Source organism: Drosophila elegans, unplaced genomic scaffold, assembly GCF_018152505.1.
Source record: "Drosophila elegans isolate 14027-0461.03 unplaced genomic scaffold, ASM1815250v1 contig_476, whole genome shotgun sequence".
Taxonomy (NCBI): Eukaryota; Metazoa; Arthropoda; class Insecta; order Diptera; family Drosophilidae; genus Drosophila; species Drosophila elegans.
The window spans coordinates 5342060-5363212 of record NW_024545863.1 but is presented as its reverse complement, the minus strand read 5'-3'; the positions used below and the strand labels follow the sequence as shown (position 1 = coordinate 5363212).

The window sequence follows — 21153 nt, the reverse complement described above, 5'->3', positions numbered from 1 at the left end:
GCAGGACAAAGCGAATGGAAACAAAGAAGAAGGGTGGGGTGCATTGATATTTAGCAGGCAGCCAAATCCCCACTCCAGAAAGGTGGCTCTTGTTTTTGGCTCTTCACTTTGGCTGCCATGTAAACAAATCGCAAAAGGATAAGGACAAGGCACTTGTAAGCTGGCACTTAGCAGAATCGAACAAATATGTGACTTTTGCACAAACTTTTTACCTCTCCAACTATAACTCGAGTGTGCGTGTGGATTTATAGACATTGTTTGGCTGCCCTGCCGTTGCTTTTCCCAGAACGCTGTGCACCCGGCTGTGTGCTATGATTTCTAGCTACACCTTCCACCTAAACACTAACAAGCAAAGTTTTTCCAGCAATAAGCAAGTATTTGCGGTTGCATTTCGTTGCTCCTGCTACTGCTTTTGCCGCTGTTCCGAATCCTGCTGGGAAAATTCTCAGCAGGCGGGAGCCGGCAACTACACTTTCCAATTTTCAATTGGCAAACAAGCGGAATTTTCGATTTCAGTGTGCAAATATTTATGCGGCTAGCAAGGACTTTAAAGTACTGCTTAATTTAAAGCAGGTGTTTTTCTACCTGGTACTCGCAGATATTATGGGTTTATATTTTTCCTTAGCGTTTATTTTAACAGATATTTTCCACGTAGTACTAAAAAAATAGCCGAAAATAAAACACATATGACGCCAGCTTTTCAGTAACATAAATGAAACTAATAAAAAAAAATCATTTATCATTACAAGCCAATGAAAATCGAAAATGTATGGTTACATGTGGCACTAATAAGTTCATAACATAAAGTCAAAAGAAGAAGGCAACTTAATGAAGGAAGCAGGGGGTAGCTTAAAGTCTTCACTGTTGGCTATAGTTTTCCAATCCACTATTTTTGTAATTTCTTGTTGCTTGGACTACCGGTGTCCCTGGCCAGAACGCAAAGGCAGCTGGCCAATTATGCTGGCACGCTCCGCTGGTCATTAAGGTCAATGTGCAAGAATCCATTTTACAGCCTGCAAATGGAGTAAATGTTAAAGGGCAGCTCGACAGTGGGATTGGCATAATGAAAAACATGCTGATTTCCTCTGGAATGTGCCATGGAGTCGCAGAAAACATCGCCCGATATGCAAACAACTCCCGAAGGTAATGAATTACGCACAGTTGGCATGTAGGAAAAGAATGAAAACAATTTTATTTTATTCGCCTCGCGAGAGATTTTCAAGGGACCGAATCCTTGCCCCGCATTCCATTGACTTTTCCTCGGCTTTTCCTCCCCTTTCCCCCACCCCACGTAAGGACTGTTGGCAAAGCCGCAAATTATGTGCCATTATTCTTAAGGGCACAGCCGCATGAAATGTGACCCAAATAAGATATAAAAAATTTTTGAGTGCCTTGTTAGGCTATGTTGGAAATGCTGGCAAACGCTTGTAAAACACCAGTTCCAGAGAGGGACAGGACCATTGGCGTGGCTGTGAGTGGGAGCGAGAGTGATGCGCTGCCTTGGCGCCTTGAATTATGCTACGCATTTGTTGACAAACGACTCTGAAATGGGCGGTCATAAAGTTGCCGGAAATTGGCGTTGATTGTTTGGTAATTAATATAAGTTGGCGAGCAAACAAGAAAATTTCTGAAGAAAGTGAAGGTCGCAGAAAATTATATATCTAGGAAAACGTTTGTATTAAGTGTGTTAGAGCGGAAACAAATGATTTATAATAAACCATTTTAGATTCATCCATTCATTGGCATTTTTGTTTTGACTGGCTTACCATTGAAATTCAGTTATATACAGTCTAAGTGTGGGCTTACAATTGGCCAACCGTTTTTATGATAATGTTTCCAATTTAGTAATATTCGTTTGCATAACTGCCCCACCGAAATCCCACTATAATCTATCAAGCTTTCGATGGTTGAAAAAACATTTATAAATCATTTAAGCGCCAAATATGACAATCAGTTGACGAGAAACATGAACAAAAACAAGGTGCAGCAGTGTGGTTTGGTTAACAGAACTTTCCGATACCCTTGAATTATATTTGGTTTTATTTATTGATTTTTACGATTTATAAAAATATATATACAAAAGAAAAAGGGGTTCCCTTAAAACTGAACTTTTTAACTAGTATTAACAAAATTGATTCACATATATTGCCTACATAGTAGGTGGCCAACTTGTGGTCAAAATGACCCTACGTGATTATGAAGTATCCAAAAAAGACTACCTATCAAATAGAGTTTCCAGCATATTTGCATATTTGGGCGAACGCAACACCGCGAAAACCAATGCCAAACACAAACGCCTGCGACTGAAATGCAAGCAATTGCGGTGCAGTTAAGCGCCGGATTATGTGTTATCAGTGTCGCCGACGAGTCCGCTTTTGGACAATATTTCAATAATTTATTAAAATAAATACACTAAATTGGAATCCCCTGGCTTTCCATTTTCACGTAATTTCATCAGCGTTTTTTTAACACCGACCCCATTCCTCTTTTGCAGAGCTCGTCGAATGCGCGCTGCGCAATGTCAATTTAATAATCGAACCACCGGCTGTGCGAAGGGGCCAACATGTGGTGCTGCGGTGCATGTACGACCTGGACGGAGCTCCACTGTACTCGGCCAAGTTCTATCGCGGCCAGCTTGAGTTCTACCGATACACGCCCGGCGAGTTCCCCAACACGAAAGTATTTCCATTCCCCGGCATTCATGTGGATGTAAGTATTTAATTGAAAAATATTTCAGTTTTGGGTTTCGTTCGTTTTCATTTATGGATTTATTGTAGGGCAAAAAAATCTACCTATCTATATTTGAAAAATACAAGTATTATTTAGTGAAGTACAGAATTAGGTAGCGGTTATATTTCTCTCGATGTCTTTGTTATTTGTATTGTATTTAGAAATATTACATTTTAGTTTAATAAAATCGTTGTTTTGTTTTTATATTTTGGTTTTCTCGATACAGAAATGAAATATTTATAGCGCCATTATATTTTCTTGGGGAATAGTTAAATGTATGTATTTGTTTCTGAATTAAATCAAGAAAATATAAATAAACTTTTATTAGGAAGCATCACACAAATTTCAAGAGGTCACTGGTCTCTGGACTTCAGTCGGTCGATTGCAGCTTGAAAGGAGCAAACAACCGGACTGGACCGAACTGAACCAAACCGAACCGAACCGAAGCTCCACTTTGATGTTCTTAATTGCGCGCACACTGCATTTATTTATATTGTATATTTAAAACTTTCCGCTCATGCATATTCAGTTTGGCAGTTTTATTGTTATTGGCGGTTATTCAAAAAATGCCAGGGGACACCTGGCCGTCAGGGTGCCATGATGCCGGAATGCCGGCTTTTGTGGACGCTATCAACGCGCGGCTATCTGCGGCAAAAATTTCATTTAAATTTTTGCATGCTGCGTCTGAGTTTGTCGCCCACCTGCAAAAACTGCAATCTGCAATCTGCCAAACGAAAGGAGGCGTGGCCGGGGGGCTGAGCTGAGGTCGGTCGGAGAATTGAGTCTCGGCTGGGGTAATTCTACTTTGGCTAGATTATTGAAAAAGTTTATCCAGCCGGCGGTGGTGTGGGTGGCAGGCAGGTCCTTGCAATTTCGTTGCTTCGATAAAGTTGCTCCGAATCTGGCTAAATATTTCATCAGGCTATTGAGTTTGTGCCAGCGAGTTTATCTTTAGTTTTTTTACTCTCCTTTTTATTTCATTTGGCCTTTTATTTTTGTTATTTTGTCGTCAAAAACTTTTACTTTACCTAGCCGAAGGCAATTTTTTCAGTCCTTTTGCTCTGCTGGCTGGTGGCTCTGTTTGTATTTGTTTGTTTTTTAAGCTGTTTTAATAAATTTGAGTGCATTTCTTTGTTGGAATCGATGTCAGATTGCGTACAGCTGACTGAGGGCAGGTTGAAAGTCGATTTTTACTTTTTAAAGTGCAGCATAACATTACCGCTTGTTAAAAAATGTATGTACTTTATGAATGTGGGTACAAAAAGACCTTTATTTATTCTTGAGAGCAATATCAATTTTATTTGAAAGTGGTTGGCCCCAAATACTGATTTTAAGCTTTTTTGAACTGTAACTTGGCAATTATACGATCCACAGTCAATTGAAGCTCTGTATTTGAAAGCTTGTGACTAACCCGTAATCCTCTTCTAGTTTGAGTAAACTCTCAACACAGTCAACAAAAATATCTATGGTTTGACTGAAAATCGTATTATGAAAAATAATTTATTTCTTGTGGAAAACCTAAAAAGGGGTTTATATATTGTCAAATGAATTGTCCCCTTAGGTAGTTTATGTTATAAAGTATAATTTAAATTATTACATAGCAATGTTTGTACTATTAAAGATAAAATTGGTATGAAAGCAATAAGGTTGAGTTCTTTGTAACTGTATTTTGCTATTCTTTTGTGTGGTTTCTGCGACTTATTCTTTATCCTATGCTTAAATACCGTATTTGCTCTTTGCTCAATAGGTAAGCAGCTCGAACGCCACCCAAGTGCTGCTGCGCAACGTGGGATTCGCACTTTCTGGCAACTTTTCATGCGAAGTGACCGCCGATGCCCCACTTTTTTCGACCGCCACCGCAATGGACACCATGCAAGTTGTGGGTAAGTCTGACTCTAAGCTGATTCAGGCAAATTGGCCTAAAGTGCGCTTAAAAGCTCTTAAAGAAGCGCAGAGCGAGCGAGTGTATCGGCCATATCGGGCAGCCTTTGACATTAGTCGCCTTTGATCGCCGAGCAGCGTTCCGTGGCTAAGCCCTCAGCCCTGAGTCCTCAATCCTGTGGCTGCTTTTCGGCTGCCAGGGAAAGTTTCTCGCTTCCCTCGGCAATTTGTTTCTGTCCGGGGCCAAGGTCGCAGCAGCTGTTTCTGCTGGTTGCCAAAGTTTTGCGCTGAAAATTGCGTCATTAACAGGCCATTTCGTCTTTGCCAGATAAGCGGGTTTGCCGGCAATGTGGCGGTGGTTCGGTGGTTCGGTGCCTCGTTGCCTCGGTGGCTCGGTGGTTCTGGATGGGGCTCCTGCTCCTGCCCGGGGTCATTTGGTAGTCTTACCTGTGCGCCACGCATTTCACGGCTTTATGCGCTTTAAATGAGCGTGGAGCGGCGAGCTCTGAATTACGAATTTAATCAGCGCGGCAGGGTCATGAAATCCAATGAGCGCTAGTCCGTTTTAGCTTAACAATTATTTGCCTCCTTGCGCATCCAGCAGCTGGCAAAACTGATACACTTAAGGAATTTCATTTTTCCACAAAAATGGTTCTCAAAAGTAGTTTAAAATAGTGTATTTTCGTTTTTTATTTAAATCATATTAATATGATTTAGACTTGCATTAAAATAGCGATTGAGTTAAGCAACTTGACTTTTTGTAGCTAAGAGTTCAGTTATAAAAAGTATTTTTTGAACAAGAGTTTGTATTATGTCTTTTTTTTCAAAATCAGATTTTTTCAACAAATAATTAACGTTAAAGGTTTAAAATACATTTCCTTAAAAATTTTACGAACATGTATGTTTAGAATTTAAATTTTATGCAAGATTAAGTAAAATGTGTTTAAATTAATACAAAAATTAATACAAATAATCAACTTGTAAAAGGGATATAATATGCCTTTTGGAGTTTTGTGAGTTTACCACTCTGTTTTATCCCGAGTGCATGGTATTAAAGGCACAACAGTGGGGCATCCACTTGAGCGTTCTTTGTGTGGGTGTGTGCAGCCATATGGGGCGTATGCGTTATGCGACCTGAATCGATGGCCCAGCTTCCGCGCTCGTCAGAGTTAATCTTTCTATCCGCCTGGCCTCAAGCATTCGAGAAATGCGCTCCGACAGCTAAATTGTGCTTTAGCCGCTGATTTTTATGCCACTTGCTGGGCAGGCTTCATCCGGCATTGCCCCGCGTTGTCCTGAACCCCTTCGAGGGTCCTTCGAGCCAAGAGGAAGAAGGCCCGCTGTGTGTGCGTGTGTTTGATTGAGAGCTCGTCTGGGTTAATGGCTCACTGGCTGCTTGTTGCCCAGCATTAAGCATTCAGATGTCTGCCGTTCTGGCCTGGTCTTTATTAGATTGCCATTGCCTTCGCAGTTGCCTTTGCTTTTGCCCCCCGCCAGCTGGCTGCCTTATATTTAACGCCGCATTTAGCCCATTTAATTGGCCGCTTTCGCTTAACTAGCAACTGGGGATTAAAGCCTTTGATCGTGTATTTGTGTATTTGCTTTAAATTCATGAGACGGCGCTCAAGGACGCCTCGCAACTGATTAAAGTTTCATTACCAGCTGCGGCATTTAATTGGTTGCTCTCCGGCCTTCGGCCTTCGACACTCGGCCCTCGGTCCTTGGGATCCACATACATCAATGCTGGATAAGCCAGTTGGGAGCTGACACACTGACAGCCCTTGCCAACCAGCCAACCAGCCAGCCAGCCTCAAATCTCGGGCTTTGGCGGTTATGCCCTGGCTCTGTATCTATATCTTGCGGGCTGTAAGTTCGTTTGGCTGTGTTTTCGGCTGTAGGCTTCTGCGGCTTTGGCCTAATGTCGTCGACACTAAAACCCCAATAACTTGCCGGCTAAACAATAAATTACTGTAGGCAACAGCAGGCAGAAACAGCCACGGACACCATATTGTTTGCACACAGGGAAAAATTCAAGACCTACTACATTTGCAATACAATTTAATAAAAGACACAACAAATACAAAACACTCGAACAGAATGTAGCATACATACAATCATTTAAAGCATGTATCATATTTCAATAATTACTATTAATTAATTGCTTTGTTTTCATTATTTATTTATTTTTATTTTTTGTGATTTTTATGTAACAAGATATTTTTCTCTGTGCCACGTGGTGTTTTCGTTGGGTAAGTCAGATGTTCTTGGCTTTAACGACTGCCAACTCATCTCATCTGCGTAAACTTGCGCTTTAATTTCATCGATTCATTGCATAGTTTTCCCGATGGCCGCCTGATGTTTTATGCATCGGATCAGAGTCAGTCGGTCGCTTTCAGCCAGGTTTAGTTGTGCGCACTCATTCGCTTATGCAGCCGCGTCGTTCTCGGTGTAAATAACTCTGAGGTTTAATCGTGTGTTAATGAGCTCAAGTGGCAATCAGATTGCGGCCCAAGGATCCAGCGAGGAGCCCGCTGAAAACCTCCTTTCAGACGCAGCCCTGTGTCTCGGCGTCGGCGTGGTTCATAAAATAAACACTTTGTCCTTGCGGGGCGGTGCGGGCAATTCAAGGCGTTCCGACGACCTCAAGGACATCAGGGGGCAGGCAGGCATAAAGTGGGTGGCTGGGCCCAAAAGTTATGCTAATTCGGGCTTTCATTAAGTCACATCTCCGCCGCCCATCTTCTTCGGCTGGCACGAGTCAAAAGTTTATAGTTGGCAAACATTTGGGCAGCCTTAAGTTTAATAACTTAATGACACGAGTCGAGGCTGAAAACAAGTGCAAAGTAGGCTGGTCAGCTGCTAAATTAAACTCGAAAGGCCCCAAACACACTGTTCAAGATTTTTATGAAATTTTAGAAAAAATTGTAGGGATATTTTTGAAGGTATTTAGACAAATTAGCCCGATGAGAGGAAAAATAGTCCTTAGCTGACTTTCTATAATTTGTAATTTATGCAATCAAATATAGATTTATATTGAGCAGTATTTTTCAAAACACATTTCGAACAGTGTGCACTTATAGACTGACCCTCATTAGGGGAAATTTGACGGCGGACTCTCAAAGGCAAGCCTGAGCAAAGGCCCGGCCAAGAGGCATTCGATGCTGGGCCGCAAAAAGGTCGAAATTTGCAAGGCAAAAAGCAGAGGCGGCCAAGAGGACGGGAATTAGGAAGTCAGTCACACAGTATTCCAGAAAGTTGTCTTGAGGCGGTATAAAAGAGCAAAGTTGCCGGGGCCTTTGTCATGGAAATTACTTTCTTCATTAGTTACTTTGTTGCTCTCCCGGTAGTTGCTTGGCTATTCCCATCCAAGCTCCGTCTTGGTTGACTTAATTAAAAAGTTAAGCGTGGCGAGAGCCAGGATCTTCGTCTTGCGGTTGTGATTGAAGGGTTCTATGGGCTTCCGCCTCCACTTATGCGCCTATTATTGTGTTTTGTGTCGGTCGGGTCAGCTAATTGAATTGTCGCATTTTCCAGTGAAAAACAAGCCAAATTCAAATTGTCATTGCATTTTTTCAAACTGGTGGAAAATCTTACTGATTGAATCTTAGTCTTATAAGTCTTCGATTACATTGGCGGTTACACTGATTTTATACATTCGTTTTACAAAAATTTACGTTTGCAAGAACATTTTTTAAGTAAAACGTACATATATTTTTATATAATGAAATGAGTGCTCTATGAAATTGATTGACCTTGCGGTGATATTTTTTCTATTTTGCAGAGCTGCCCGAGAAGCGTCCGCAACTTTTCACGGAGCACACCCGCTACGAGCCCGGCGATGTCCTGCGGGCCAATTGCAGCACCCCCCCTTCGCGTCCACGGGCGGAGCTCACATTTACCATCAACAACATGGTGGTGAGTACTTCAACTGCGCTCCGCAATCACTCCAATGAATTATTACCGACCTGGCCGGACGGTCTGCCTCAATTTATTTCATGTTTCTGGGAAGAGTGGAAAACAAATCTGACAGCGGGTCAGCGGCTATTTTGTGTTCAAAGCCGAGCGAATACTTTGAAGTGCTTGTCTATTCTGCTGAGAAATGAACATGAAAATGGGCTAGGACAAGACTTTAATCAAAAGGGTTGTGCTCCGGTTTTCTTTTTTTTTTGTTTTCCAAGCCCTTGCCCTGGGGGCTCGTGCATCCGTCAACGTGGCGTATGCGCAATTTCACAGCCTGCCAGCGAGCGTGAGGATTGTCATGTGTATTAACAATGCATATGAGGAGGCAAAATGGGGGAAAAGCTGCCGCATCTGCGGCTCAAATGCCCGTTTTGTCATTTTGTTACTGTGAAATACAGATTTCTATGCGGCCGCAAACACAACCCCAGATTTCTTGTCGAGTGCCAGTGTTGCCACAATTTTATAGATAAGATTATGATTGTAAGAAAGTAGTATTTTTTTAGTTGGAGCAGACAGATAAAATATCGTAAGATTAACCAATGGATTTGGCTTGTCAAAATTTAAAAATAGCTAAAATTAATTTTTTTTCTTAAATCGGTTCTATCGTTTAATGTATCACTATTTTAAAAAGATTAGCTCTTGAATAAATCCGAAGCCAAAAATGTTGCCAACTATCTGAACTCAAACAAGACTAACACTTTTGGGTAAGCAAGATTTTATTATAAGCAAAGACAAGGCTACTAAAAAAAGAAAACATATTTTTTGTTTAAAAGATTTTCAACTTTTGAACAGATACTATATGCTTTTAGGAATAGCCATTAATAAGCTTATATGTCTACGCTGAGGATCGAGAGCAGCAGAAGCTGATGTTTGCTAGCTCCTTCTACAACTCTCGTGGCTGTAATTCCGTGTGGATTTTCACTTTTGGTTGCTGTTGTGTTGCCATTGTTGTCCTGCGAGCTCTTCCCTTGCAATGTTATGAATATGCATGCCACATGCTCGCTCTTCTTTACTTTCATGCTTATAATTTCGACCAAGGCCCCGATGTCAAGAACAGTTCAGGTTCAGAATCGGTCAAGGCAAGACTTCTGTTTTTACTCTATTTGTGGTTGAAAGGGGTTGTGTCTGAGCCAGAGGCACTCGAAACTAAGGAGTCTGTGAATCCTGCATCCACGTGCTTAACAGGTTGCCCACGTTTTTTTCATTCTTTTACCATTCAACAGTAAGTGCAAGTGCACTTATATCCCTTTTGATTTTCGAGCTGCTTGCTATTCCAAAGATGAGTCCTTCAGAGCGGTTGGCAAAATTGTTTATGGTACGGGTTTAGTTTAGGTTGAATGCATAATTTTCTATCACAAAGGCTTCCAATTGGTTTGCGGTTGAGAAAATATTATGATGGATGAAAAACAAATCCAAACAGTGCGTGTGTGGACTGCACAGAATTTAAGTTTAATATTCTCCTCTCTTAAAAACGAATTCACTCAACAATGGAATTTAGGAAATGTTGAGAAACATTTCGAGAATAAGTTTTAATGAGAAAATTCCTGATGCTAACTTAATTAGTCTAAGCCCACTTTCAGAATGCAACCTCTGATATATTTCTACGAAATATATGGTCTGAAGGCTGGGCTAGAACTCAAATAAAGAGATACATCATCCCGTTTCTGGTTCCTGATTTTATTAGTAAAAATCCCCTTTAAGGAAACCCTCTCTATTAGTCTTCAAGCGGCTGTAGTGTTGTCAATGCCGGTGAAAAATGGTTGCCACATTCCAGAAGCGCACTTGGCAAGCTCGCATTAAACATAATAAATGAATTCAAATCATTTGCACCGCAATAACTCGCTGCCGGAACGAAGGGGAATTTTCGAGAGAATATTCAAACGGGTTGTGTTGCCTGGAAATGAAATGATAGCTTATCGGCAATGCCTCTCCAAATGCCAATGATGCTGTGCGGTGAGCTGCTGCGGGTTAAGGGGCGCGTCACGGGGTGTTAAGGAGCATGGGCATGGAAGGGGGCACAAGGGGCTGCAAGGACATCGACAGCTTTTGGCAATGGCAGCCAATGGCAGAGAGACAACAAACAGTAAGCAAACGTGGCAGACATTGACTAAAATTGAGTAGAAACCGATACCGCAGGAGGAAGATATATTACAATTGCCGATCACAGGCAACAAATGAATATTTCATGCTGTGCAAATCAACATGACGGAGGGGGCAAAGGGGCGAAGGGGTTGTGTTGCCGGAAAACACATCCACGCACACACTCAGGCACTTCCTACATTTCCTGGAAAGTTTAAGTTAAAAGGTGCGCCGGCAAGGAGCCACAACTTTCTGTTGACAAAAGTTTTTGCGGTGAAATGCCACAGGAGTAATTTGCAAGAGGTCCGGACACAAAACTCTCTCACTTCCAACGCTCGAAAAATCATTTCAACCAACGAACAGCAGCGGTCACCATAATAATAGGAACCAATTTTCCAGGAGAAAATACAAACTAAGGGGAATTTCAACAAATTGGCACCTTAAAAATAGTAACAGTCAATTAAAAAATTTGCATTTATATTAAATAATGATTTCCTTTCTGCAAAATTGGACATTTGGAATCGTCCTTATAAAATAAATGTATTGTATTGTAAATAATATTTTAAAAAATCTTCGTTTTATGAAAAAGTTGAAAACAAATATTTAAAATAAATAACACAACTTCAATGTTTTATTTTATTGTTTAGTCCCTTACAAACTATATAACAATATAAATAAATTTATACTATGTTATTACTAATATAGTACAGAGATTTTAACAATATTAAAGTTGCTATGAAATAGTAACGATAGCATAGGAACAAATTTGACTTTAGAAACGAGCAATTCAAATAATGTTTAATTTATATGTGTTACAACAATCAATATGTGTTCCCCCTCATATTCAGCTACTATTTTTGCCGCATGTGTACCTTTTTACATCCACCCCGGACCCGGTGACATATGTGCCTTCGGTTTAAGACTGCTGCTGTGGCTCCATTTCGGTCTCCTGGCGTTTCCGCCCTGGGGCCCAGGCATTAATCATTCGGCATGTAAATTGCCAATTAATAACTGCTGCATGTCATTTGGCGTCGGCTTAAAAATGCCACGCAGAACTTGCCATCATCAGGGTTGAACGAACGGACGGAAGAACGTCGGAATCTTTCAGGGGCGCTTGCCAAACTTCTAGGCGCATTCGCATTAATGAAGACAAATAGCACTTGAGCCCTGCCAAATTTAGCGGAAAATTGAAAAAAGCTTCGCAGCCAGCAGTTGGCAGATCCTTTGTGCCATAGTTTTTGCTGTCCTACTATGTATGCCATACCTCCGAGCACTCTTGGCAGCCAGTAAACCAGCCACCAGTTACCAATAACCATTCGCAGAGATATTGCAGTGCTATCCGCAATTTATATGTTATTGATACGCCGGCAATGCATTGGACACACAAACGCATGCATATAAGGCTAAGGGACAAATTGTGCACTATATTGGATAAATATAAAATATATTTATTGTATTTTTGGATCGTCTGGGAGGGTGGAGCCAGCCGGGTTTCGGTTGAACGAACGCATGGAAATTTATGCCTGCAGACAAAGTGTCACTGGGGAATGAAATTGGTAAAAACCTAAAATTTCAGATATTATTCAGTTCTGTTACCAAATAAATGAGTTAAAACGAAAAATCTGTTGCTGGTGAAATATTTCAAATGCACAAAATACATTTGGAAAAAATACATTATAGAGCGAGCTTATAGAAAAAGAAACTAACTTTTATTTGATTGAGTGGAGAAAATAAGTAAATGCAAAATATGAGTTGGTATAAATTGTTGTATTAATAAAATAATTATAAAAGGTACAACACTACAGCAATAAATTAAGGATAGGTGTTAAGAAAAAGTTGCAGTAATCCAAAGATTTTCTTAATTCAATCTCTCTTTGAACTTCTAGTAGAGGCAAAAGTTTTAAAATAATAAATACCTGTGAAACTTAACTTAGCCTAAAATGTCAAAAATGTGTGCTATTCAAGCAATAAATAAAATAAAGCAAAAGGCAGATTACTTGTATGGGTTTCACAACAAAACAGGCGATCCAGAGTGTCTGTGTCTCATAAAGTGGCTTTATTTCGGGCTTATCTGGGACCCATTCTCCATTAGTTTTGACATTTTACAAAACTGCTGCTAAGCTGCAAAACAAAATGCAACCGTTTCCGAAATTCACACATAAGTTTTGGTCCTGAATTCTTCAGAGACAACTATTAAAAATATATCATTTCCATGTATGCCAGAGATCCAAGGAAAAAAAATAAAGAAAACTGGCAAGAAAAATACGCAAATGGAAGGAGAATTTTTGTTGTGCTGTTTAAACATCTGCTCTTTGGCATGCACATGCGTATGGGGAAAAATTATTTATCAAAGCGCAAATCCTTTCGCACACACAGAGGAAAGAGACTTGGCGATGGCGAGTGGCAGAATCTCCTATGGCAACAATTTTACAGTGAATTGCACTAAATAACTGCCATTAAGCATAAAAGCTGTTCTCGCATGAAGGAGCTGCTGGCAGCATTTAAGCCAAATGCAAGTTTAAGCATCTTAGAGCTGGCGCAAATAAAGTGGACTTACGCAGCAAGGACATGGACATGGCCTGGGATGCAGAAAAAGATTTGGATGCGGATGCGAATGCGGATGACGACCAATACGAATGCAGGCCAAATGAAAGGCAGAAATGGCGCATAAGAATTACAGTTCCAAACAGAAGTTGCAAACGGAAGCACCGAACTAAAGGCTCAGAAAAGCCGCCAACGCCGGCACACAACTGGCTAACAATTTCGTCAAATGTGTCGCAATTTTGGTCCTCTTCGTTTTTTAGCTTTGCTGTGCTGGTCATGTTCAATGTCCCAAGCTCCATATCCTGGCTGCAGTCCGTGCAGCCACTAATGTGTGCAATTGTGTGGAGCTTCCGGCTTCTTTTTTCATCACTGCTTTTGAAGTTGGCGGGGTATATTGTTTTCAAACTTATTAAGTACACTTTGAAAAAAAAATGTTTGTAACAATATAAACTCTTGAACTATGTCCAGAAATGGACTTGGGAAAGCCAGCCTCATATAAAAAAACAAGTGCAACAAGTAAAGATTAAAATGTAGCTTTAAGTCATCGAAAAATCTTAAGGGTTAAGCTACTTCAACATACCTGATTAGCTTTCAAAGCGTTTACAATCTTCATTATTATATAACATAACTTCTCATTTACTTCAAATTGTTATAGCATTTAAAACATTTTTACTAAAGTTTGGTTTCTTTTGAAGGGCATATTTCTGGTGGGTTAAGTTTCTAACTCATTTTTTCTTTCCATTTTGTGTTTGTGTTGTGCTCAGACGCCGCTGCTTTTTGCTGCATTGCATTAACACAGATAAAGTTCCTTGATACATAATTTCCATGCATACAGAAGTGTCTCCCAGCACATGTGGCAAATCCCCCGACTGCCCTGATGCTCCGCCCTCTAAAAGTCCCCTCCCGTGCCGTCACTGCTCTTTGGCAAACTGTGCCAACTTGCAAATGGCGACAAGATGCTGGCTGGCAAAAGTTTTTTCCTTCGGCTCGGTCCGTCCAAACGGCCAAAAGGAGAAGTACAAACAAAAGTATTACGAGCGTGAGGGCTAAACGTTGCCAAATGCTGGAGCCTCTGCCCGCCACAAGCCCCTCGGGCGCCTTAAAATATGCAAATGCATTTGCGAGCGTAAAATAAGCAGGCGCAGTCTAAAATTATAATCCTCTTGTACGCTTCCCTAAGCACTGAGAAAAACATTACTTTAAATCAGGATAAGACTTTAAAGGACAAATCTCTAACGGATTGTCTCTCAATGCCTGGTCATAATATTCTAAAAATCATATCAGGTTAATTTAAACGAAGTTTTAGTTAAGATTCTGCAAGGTATTTGGAGTTTAAAACTCTAGCTCTAAAACGGAGCTTTTGAAACACACATAGTTTTAAAGCAATTAATAGTATTTTTTTTGCATATTCAAAATATTATTGAAATTTATATTTTAAACTTGACTTACATGTGAAAGTTTATGTACCGTTTTGAATAAATTTAAACTTTTAAATGTTTTATATTCTTTTGTAATCCGTAAAAATAGTTCAAGTAGATCACATTTACATGTCTTTTACCAAAAATAACAATATCGAAAATTTTCTTTATGATTTAAATACGAATAAACTAAACTTTTGAACCACTTTGTTACACTTTTTTTTATAGATAACCAATGTGGAGACCCAGTACATACGCACCATAGATAATCTGATTGCATCACGGATCTCGCTGAAGCTGCAGCTACAAGGAGTTCACTTTTCCAGTGTGAATCCGGCCATCTACAATAGCGCCTACGGTCTGAATTCGGTGTACGGGCACGGCGGACCGGTTTATGCCCCGAACCCGAATCCGGGAGGATTACTCCTGCGCTGCTCGGCGCAAATCGGGGATCTGTACCAGGAGTACAAGGAGATTGAGTTGGGCACACCCCAGAAGGATCCGGTACCGGCACGTGGTAAGTTTCCTATGGCCTTCAGTCAATTACGAAAGAACCAACTGACTTCCGTTTCCGGTTTTTCTCCGGCCCTTCCGGTTTTCCGCTTGCAGTTACGCTCTCATCCGACTCGAGCCTGAAGAACTTTTTCAGCTCGTATTTCTCGACTTCGGCATCGACGGCATCGCGACTTCTGCCCGGCGTCTATATGGCGCCGTTCATAATGGCCATGCTGGCTGGATTATTCCGGCTAATTGAGGTTGCATTTGAGACCTGCGATGCCAGCCAGCAGTCGGCAGTCGGGCATTCGATGGCACATTCCAAGGAGCGAGGGGAGCGGCGTCCAGCTCTTTTGTCCTGCTGTAGCGCCTCCAAGGCGTCAAGACAGCAACTGGCCTGGCCAAAATCACAGACAGAAAACCTGGCCTAGGCGTGTGCTACCACTTAGTTAAAGCCCTAAGTTATTCAAAATATATATTGGGAATTTACTGGACCTGGAAAATTAATAAGTACTTAAGTGAAAATAAAATGAAAAATAAATACTAAAAGTCATTCTAGTAGTTATAAACCATTTCAGATGGCAGTTGAAGTTTTCAGATACAAATTTATTTCCCATCAGTTCAACATTTATTATTTAAACAGGTCTAGTAAATACCCTTACTTTGTTGATTTCAAGGATCTTCTTTTGATGACTGCTTTTCATGTTGATTTGTATTTTACACCAAAAAACCGCACTTAGAGATGTGGTGTCTACTAGCGAGCTAAAGAGAAAAAACAAATTAAGTTTAAGCAAAGATTTATAAACTAGCCTAGTCGTAAAAAAACAAAACTGGAGGTTGGCCAGCAGAACAGAAGAGTTAAAAACTTATAAAGCAGGACGTACACAATTCAACTATAAATGTTTACACAAAAACGATGAAGCAAAATGAGAATATGATAAGTACATGAGATTACCGATTCTACTTTTAATGTGCAAAAAAACAGAATAATAAACCAAACCAAAAAACAAAGCAAAGCCAAAAATCAAAGGAGTGTGTTCGAAAGACGAGGAAAATGTGTGTAAAATATATTTAAAGAAACATATTAAATTAATTATATTTAAAATAAATAAATCAAAGCCTTGTATGGGCATATTGTAAATGGTGGTGAAATTAAATAAAATGTGTGTTAATTTTAATTATGCTCCTGTTATTTTTCTATTGGCAGGATTGATATATTTTTTATTTTTGATTATTTTGAGGTAAGTTTAAATCACTTTATTCGTTTTCCTCTGTTTTAGGTAGGATTTCTGACCGGTGACCCAAGGGATTTTCCGATTCAACAAATTTTCACTGTTGATTTTTGGCGTTAAGAATTCTTACTCAACGTTTTTGCAACAAAGGATGGTTTTTTTTTTTAAGCCCACCCTTTCTGTCTATTGTCTGCATTTAGTTTGCCTGCCAAAGTGTGAAAAAACTTGCTGTTACGCAGCGGAAGATCTGAAAGAAATATAGAAGTAGAATCTAACACAATGCAATGCACACTCCCGCTTCGCTTTTCCCGCAATTTTCCTTCGTTTTTTGCCATTTCCGTTCTGCATGCGCATTTTGTATTATATTTTGTGCTTCCTAGTTTTTCCCGACGCTTTTCCGAAATTATTGAAGCGAGCTTTGTTATTTCTTTTCAATTGCGACTGAGAGAAGTCCTTTTCCAAGAGGTTCGTTTTTCTTTGGCTGTTATCACAAATAATTGTAGCTATGTACATATACATAAGGATCCTGTTTCGTGTTTTGCCTCTCACATAAAGCATACGCATACTTGTTTTTAAAATTGCATAGCGAAAGAATCATTTGAATTGTGCGTGATTTCCACAAAAAACATAAAACATGTTAACAAATACAAACGAGTAAATATAACAATACATCTAAATTCCCATTCGTTTGACCAGCGTCTGGAAAGTTCAGTGCTTGTGTATTTAAATTAAATTGCAAACAAACAAGCACCAAAATAATGGCAACCACTCTGAAAATGATAACAGCAAAATATATCTAAATGCCTTCTACAGAAATGCGATTCTGCGTCGGTTGCAAATCCCGAAAATCCTTGGCTTCAACAAGGATTGTTGACAAAACAACCGGAATATGCAATTCAATTGTACTTCTGCAAACAAATAATTTGTAAAAAAGTTTTTGGGCTAGTTACAGCGACTTAAAAAAATATTTCAATGGCATTTGAAAAAGGCTGAAATCTATAGTTGGTATAAGCTACTAAATAGCTGTTATATCATTTTAAAAACGGAAACATTTGATCTCTGAAATTTTTCAAGCAACTTATTCATTTAGGTAAGTATCCAATTAGAAGAAGGGTGTTAAATGCCTTAATATACATCCATCAATTAGCAGGCATTCTCATGTACCGCAACAAGATCCTTCGATTATTCGATCAACATTTTCCATGCATGTTTGGTTCCTGGAACAGCAGGCTTTGCCACGCCCAATTTGATACTTTATTTCATTGGCCGGAGAGGACCTAGTTGTTTTGATAGCAAAACAGCGCGAAACAGTAGCTGAATTGCAGCGAAATGATGCAGTGCCTGATAATTGAAGTCAACTAATTTGCATTGCAGATGACTGCAACATCGAAAAGGCATGCACATGTCCCGTGCTTGGTGTTCCCGGATCGGAACTGTATACTGAATACTGGACCGCGGCTATTTACGTGCCATTAGACGGCAGCGAGTACGTGTCCTGGAAAAGGTCCTGCATAAAATCCACCAAAGCGGGGCAGAGGGTGAACCAAATTGAGTTTGATAGACCGCAGAGCACAATTAAAATCAATTAGCTACGCGCATCGAATTACAAATTGATTTATTTATGATGTTTTCAACCCCGCCACAATCGTCGGTGGTTGTTGGCTATCCTGAATCCTGATTTTTGACTGTCATATATGTATGGCGGGAGGTGGTGGCGCGGTCTCTGTTTGCTTTTCTCACGATATCCTGCGACATCCTCCTGACCTGCGTGTCGCAGGATGTCAAGTGTGCATTTCAAATGGCCAACTAACGCTGTTGTCGCGTCATCGCTTCCCTATCATCAGAATCCCAGTCCCAGTCCCCATTCAAGCTGCAGCATAAAGCAGACATCGTGCTGGCCAGCAGCGTAAATTGATTCCATTGATTCCCGCTCAAATTTATAGTTAGCTGGTGCCTGTGGGACTGGCACTTGACTTTCGCTTCAACATCATGGAGCAGAGTTTTGAGAGCAGAGTGCACAGTGCAGGATGCACCGTGGAGTAATCTGAATGTCATAAAATTAGGACTTTCTTGTCTCAAACATTGAAAAATGGGTATGCATATTATTGCTTAGCAATATTGAAAAAATAGCGGTTACAAAATAATGCTAGCTTGCAAATAACAAATATATAAGATAACAAATTTTCCATAATGAAATACAAAATATATATGTATTAAGTGTATACTTTCAGTTAACTAAAATTAAGAATAATATTATTTTTCGAAGGTCAGAAACTAAGGTAGGTAGCAGCACCGCTGAATTCCCCATTCAATAGCCGGCACATTGCTATTATAGATGATTGAGGGACTCCCAATGGGTTTTCTGGAAAATCTCTATATACGTGATACACACACGGCGGATGCTTGATATTTATCGCCGCTTAACGGTAAAATTTGTGCTGACGAGAAGCGTTCCATGTGCATGGAGCGTGATTAACGAAAATGTGCATTAAGTGTGCATGAGTGCCCTGATTAATAGAGCAAGGACTCGACTGGGACCGTATTAAAGTTACCGCCGAGCAAATTTGCATCACTTAAAGCAAAACGCAAATGAGGCAGCACGAGTGCACAATAAATACGAATAATGACAATGCATCCGCGATAAGCGATGTGGTTCAAACGCATCTTGGGTTCCGTAGGCACATTTGACACGCCTCGAACTCATTTAAATTGACAGCGAAACTACTTGGCCCGTTGGCCTGCCTTTCATTGCAAAATATTCTCGTTGCAGTTGCAGTAAAGGACGCAGGCAAATAAATAAATGCGTAGCTGAGCTCCCACATCTGGCTCCGCCAGCGCCAGATGTGACACTTTTCACATAACTGCAAATTGGCAAAATGCGGGACCTCAATGCCAGATGGACATTTTCATTCCGAATTCGCAGCCTGGACACTGGGCATGGGCGCTGGACAATTTACAATGGACGGGAGACATGAAGACTTATTAAGAAAAGTGTTGCTGTCTCATGAATAAACTGTGCAATGAGATGTGATGTCTTCGAACGGACTGAAAGCCTGTTGTCAGTTGGCAATTCCTTGAGTGCCAGTCACAGTGGGCCGAAAAGGAATCGGAACATTATATATATTATATATACACGCAAGGAGAGGAAAAAGTCACACGGAAGTGCAGCAGCTGACAAAATGGAGATGACGTCAATCTCTCAGGAATCTCAGACTCAGAGCACTTCTCGAACCAAATGTTTCCCTCTACGAAACTTAAGATCGTATGAGTAGGACATTTTTCCTTCAGTGTATGTAAGCCCATTTGCGTTGCTTGACATGTACAGGTAAGCTTTTCGAACTCCCCCTAACTTAATTTTACCCTCGGGCCTCGGAAAAAAGGGTTTATTAAATTAACATTTAACATTTAAGATTTTCGGGGCGAGCTGAAAACTTTTGCTGAACCTGCCTCGTTTAAGCAAAATGTCGCCTTATTGAATTTGCACTGGACAACTTTTGTCAGCGCCGGACAAGTGCTCCAAATGAGTGTCGCAAAGTTTGACCAATGTCCATGACTCTGGAGCGGGGTTGGTCAACGATCTCTTAGCACCGGGGAGCACACACGACACAGGATGGGATTCGGATTTGGAGTAGGAGCTGGAGTATGAGTATGAGCAGGAGTAGGAGCTGCCATTATAAATGTACATATATCTGGGCGGGAGACACTTGGACACGCGCACGCTTTCGTGTAATAAACTTCAAAAAATAATTTCGGCAGCGTCTACGACAACTGAAACTTGACACTTTGCAAAGAAAGTTTCTGTGGCCTGAGTGTTGTGAGGAAAATGGAAAAGTGTGCGGGAAAGCAAGGGGTGAGGGGAAGAGTGGAAAGTGGGAAAGACCCGGGGTGTGGTCTGGAAAGTGACAGCATAATTTAATTTGCGCACGAATTTCCAAACTTGTGAGTTATCGAAATTTGCACATAGTTGTAATGCATTATGCAGCAGAAGCTTCCATACTATCTTATTTTCCGGCATAGAAATCCGGATCCAGAATTCGACTGCTTAAAAATCCAATTAATGGTGACAGTGGTCTCGCATGCCAATGCCAATCATCATAAAGCCGAGCCGGGGCTATTCTCAAGTCCCCATGCCCATCAAATCAGATCGAATTAAGCCGTGGAGAGACAGATACTCACTCGGGGGAGTTCGACATTGAGTTCGAGTGCGAGTGCGAGTTCAAGCTCGCACGATTCGCCCAGACAACAAGAAAACTTTTAATCCATATTAAATGAACTTTTCTGCACAATTTTCATCAAATTTATTTTGTATTTATTTACACTTTTGTTTGGTTTTTCATTCGCCGCCTCGCACACTGCAAAAACAACGAGGACGAAACTTTTGTCATAAAATTTGTTTTTATGTGTCCTGCATGGGGGAGGACTATTTTATATGCCAACTAAACCAGAGCTGGCAAATGCCTCACGTTCTTCATTATTTCCATCGAATAGCTCCGAAGTTGTTTGCTTTTTTATTAGTTTTCGCTCCAGTTTGGGAGAATTAAGGGATTCTTTTTCCATTTTGGAAAAAGCTCACAATTTAATAACTTGTTTCGCTTTGACTATCCACAATCCACTTGCTTTGTCAACTATTTGCGCACTAATTAAATTTTAATGATTTCTGTGCTTGGCCCACAAAACAAACAAATTACGGCAAACAACTTTGAAAACAAACTTTTCGCTTAATTCGGTGAATGCAGAGCGTACAACAAATTCGCGTTCTCGTAAAAATGCAGCAAACTAAAGTCGTTGAACTTGTGCAAAATGCCCAACAAGTT

The 21153-nt window shown here is 40.4% G+C and overlaps 1 protein-coding gene across 3 annotated transcripts in view; it reads left to right on the top strand.

Moving 5' to 3' along the window:
* The window catches only part of LOC108140790, a 46856-nt gene extending 30571 nt beyond the window's left edge, over positions 1–16285 (top strand). For all 3 annotated transcript variants that reach the window (XM_017263783.2, XM_017263782.2, XM_017263784.2), the window contains 5 exons: positions 2495–2709; positions 4478–4613; positions 8393–8526; positions 14841–15129; positions 15222–16285. In XM_017263783.2, the coding sequence (XP_017119272.1) occupies positions 2495–2709; positions 4478–4613; positions 8393–8526; positions 14841–15129; positions 15222–15538 (1091 nt within the window). In that variant the 3' untranslated portion in view covers positions 15539–16285. The remainder of the gene's footprint in view (positions 1–2494; positions 2710–4477; positions 4614–8392; positions 8527–14840; positions 15130–15221) is intronic.
* The last annotated feature ends 4868 nt before the right edge of the window (positions 16286–21153 follow it).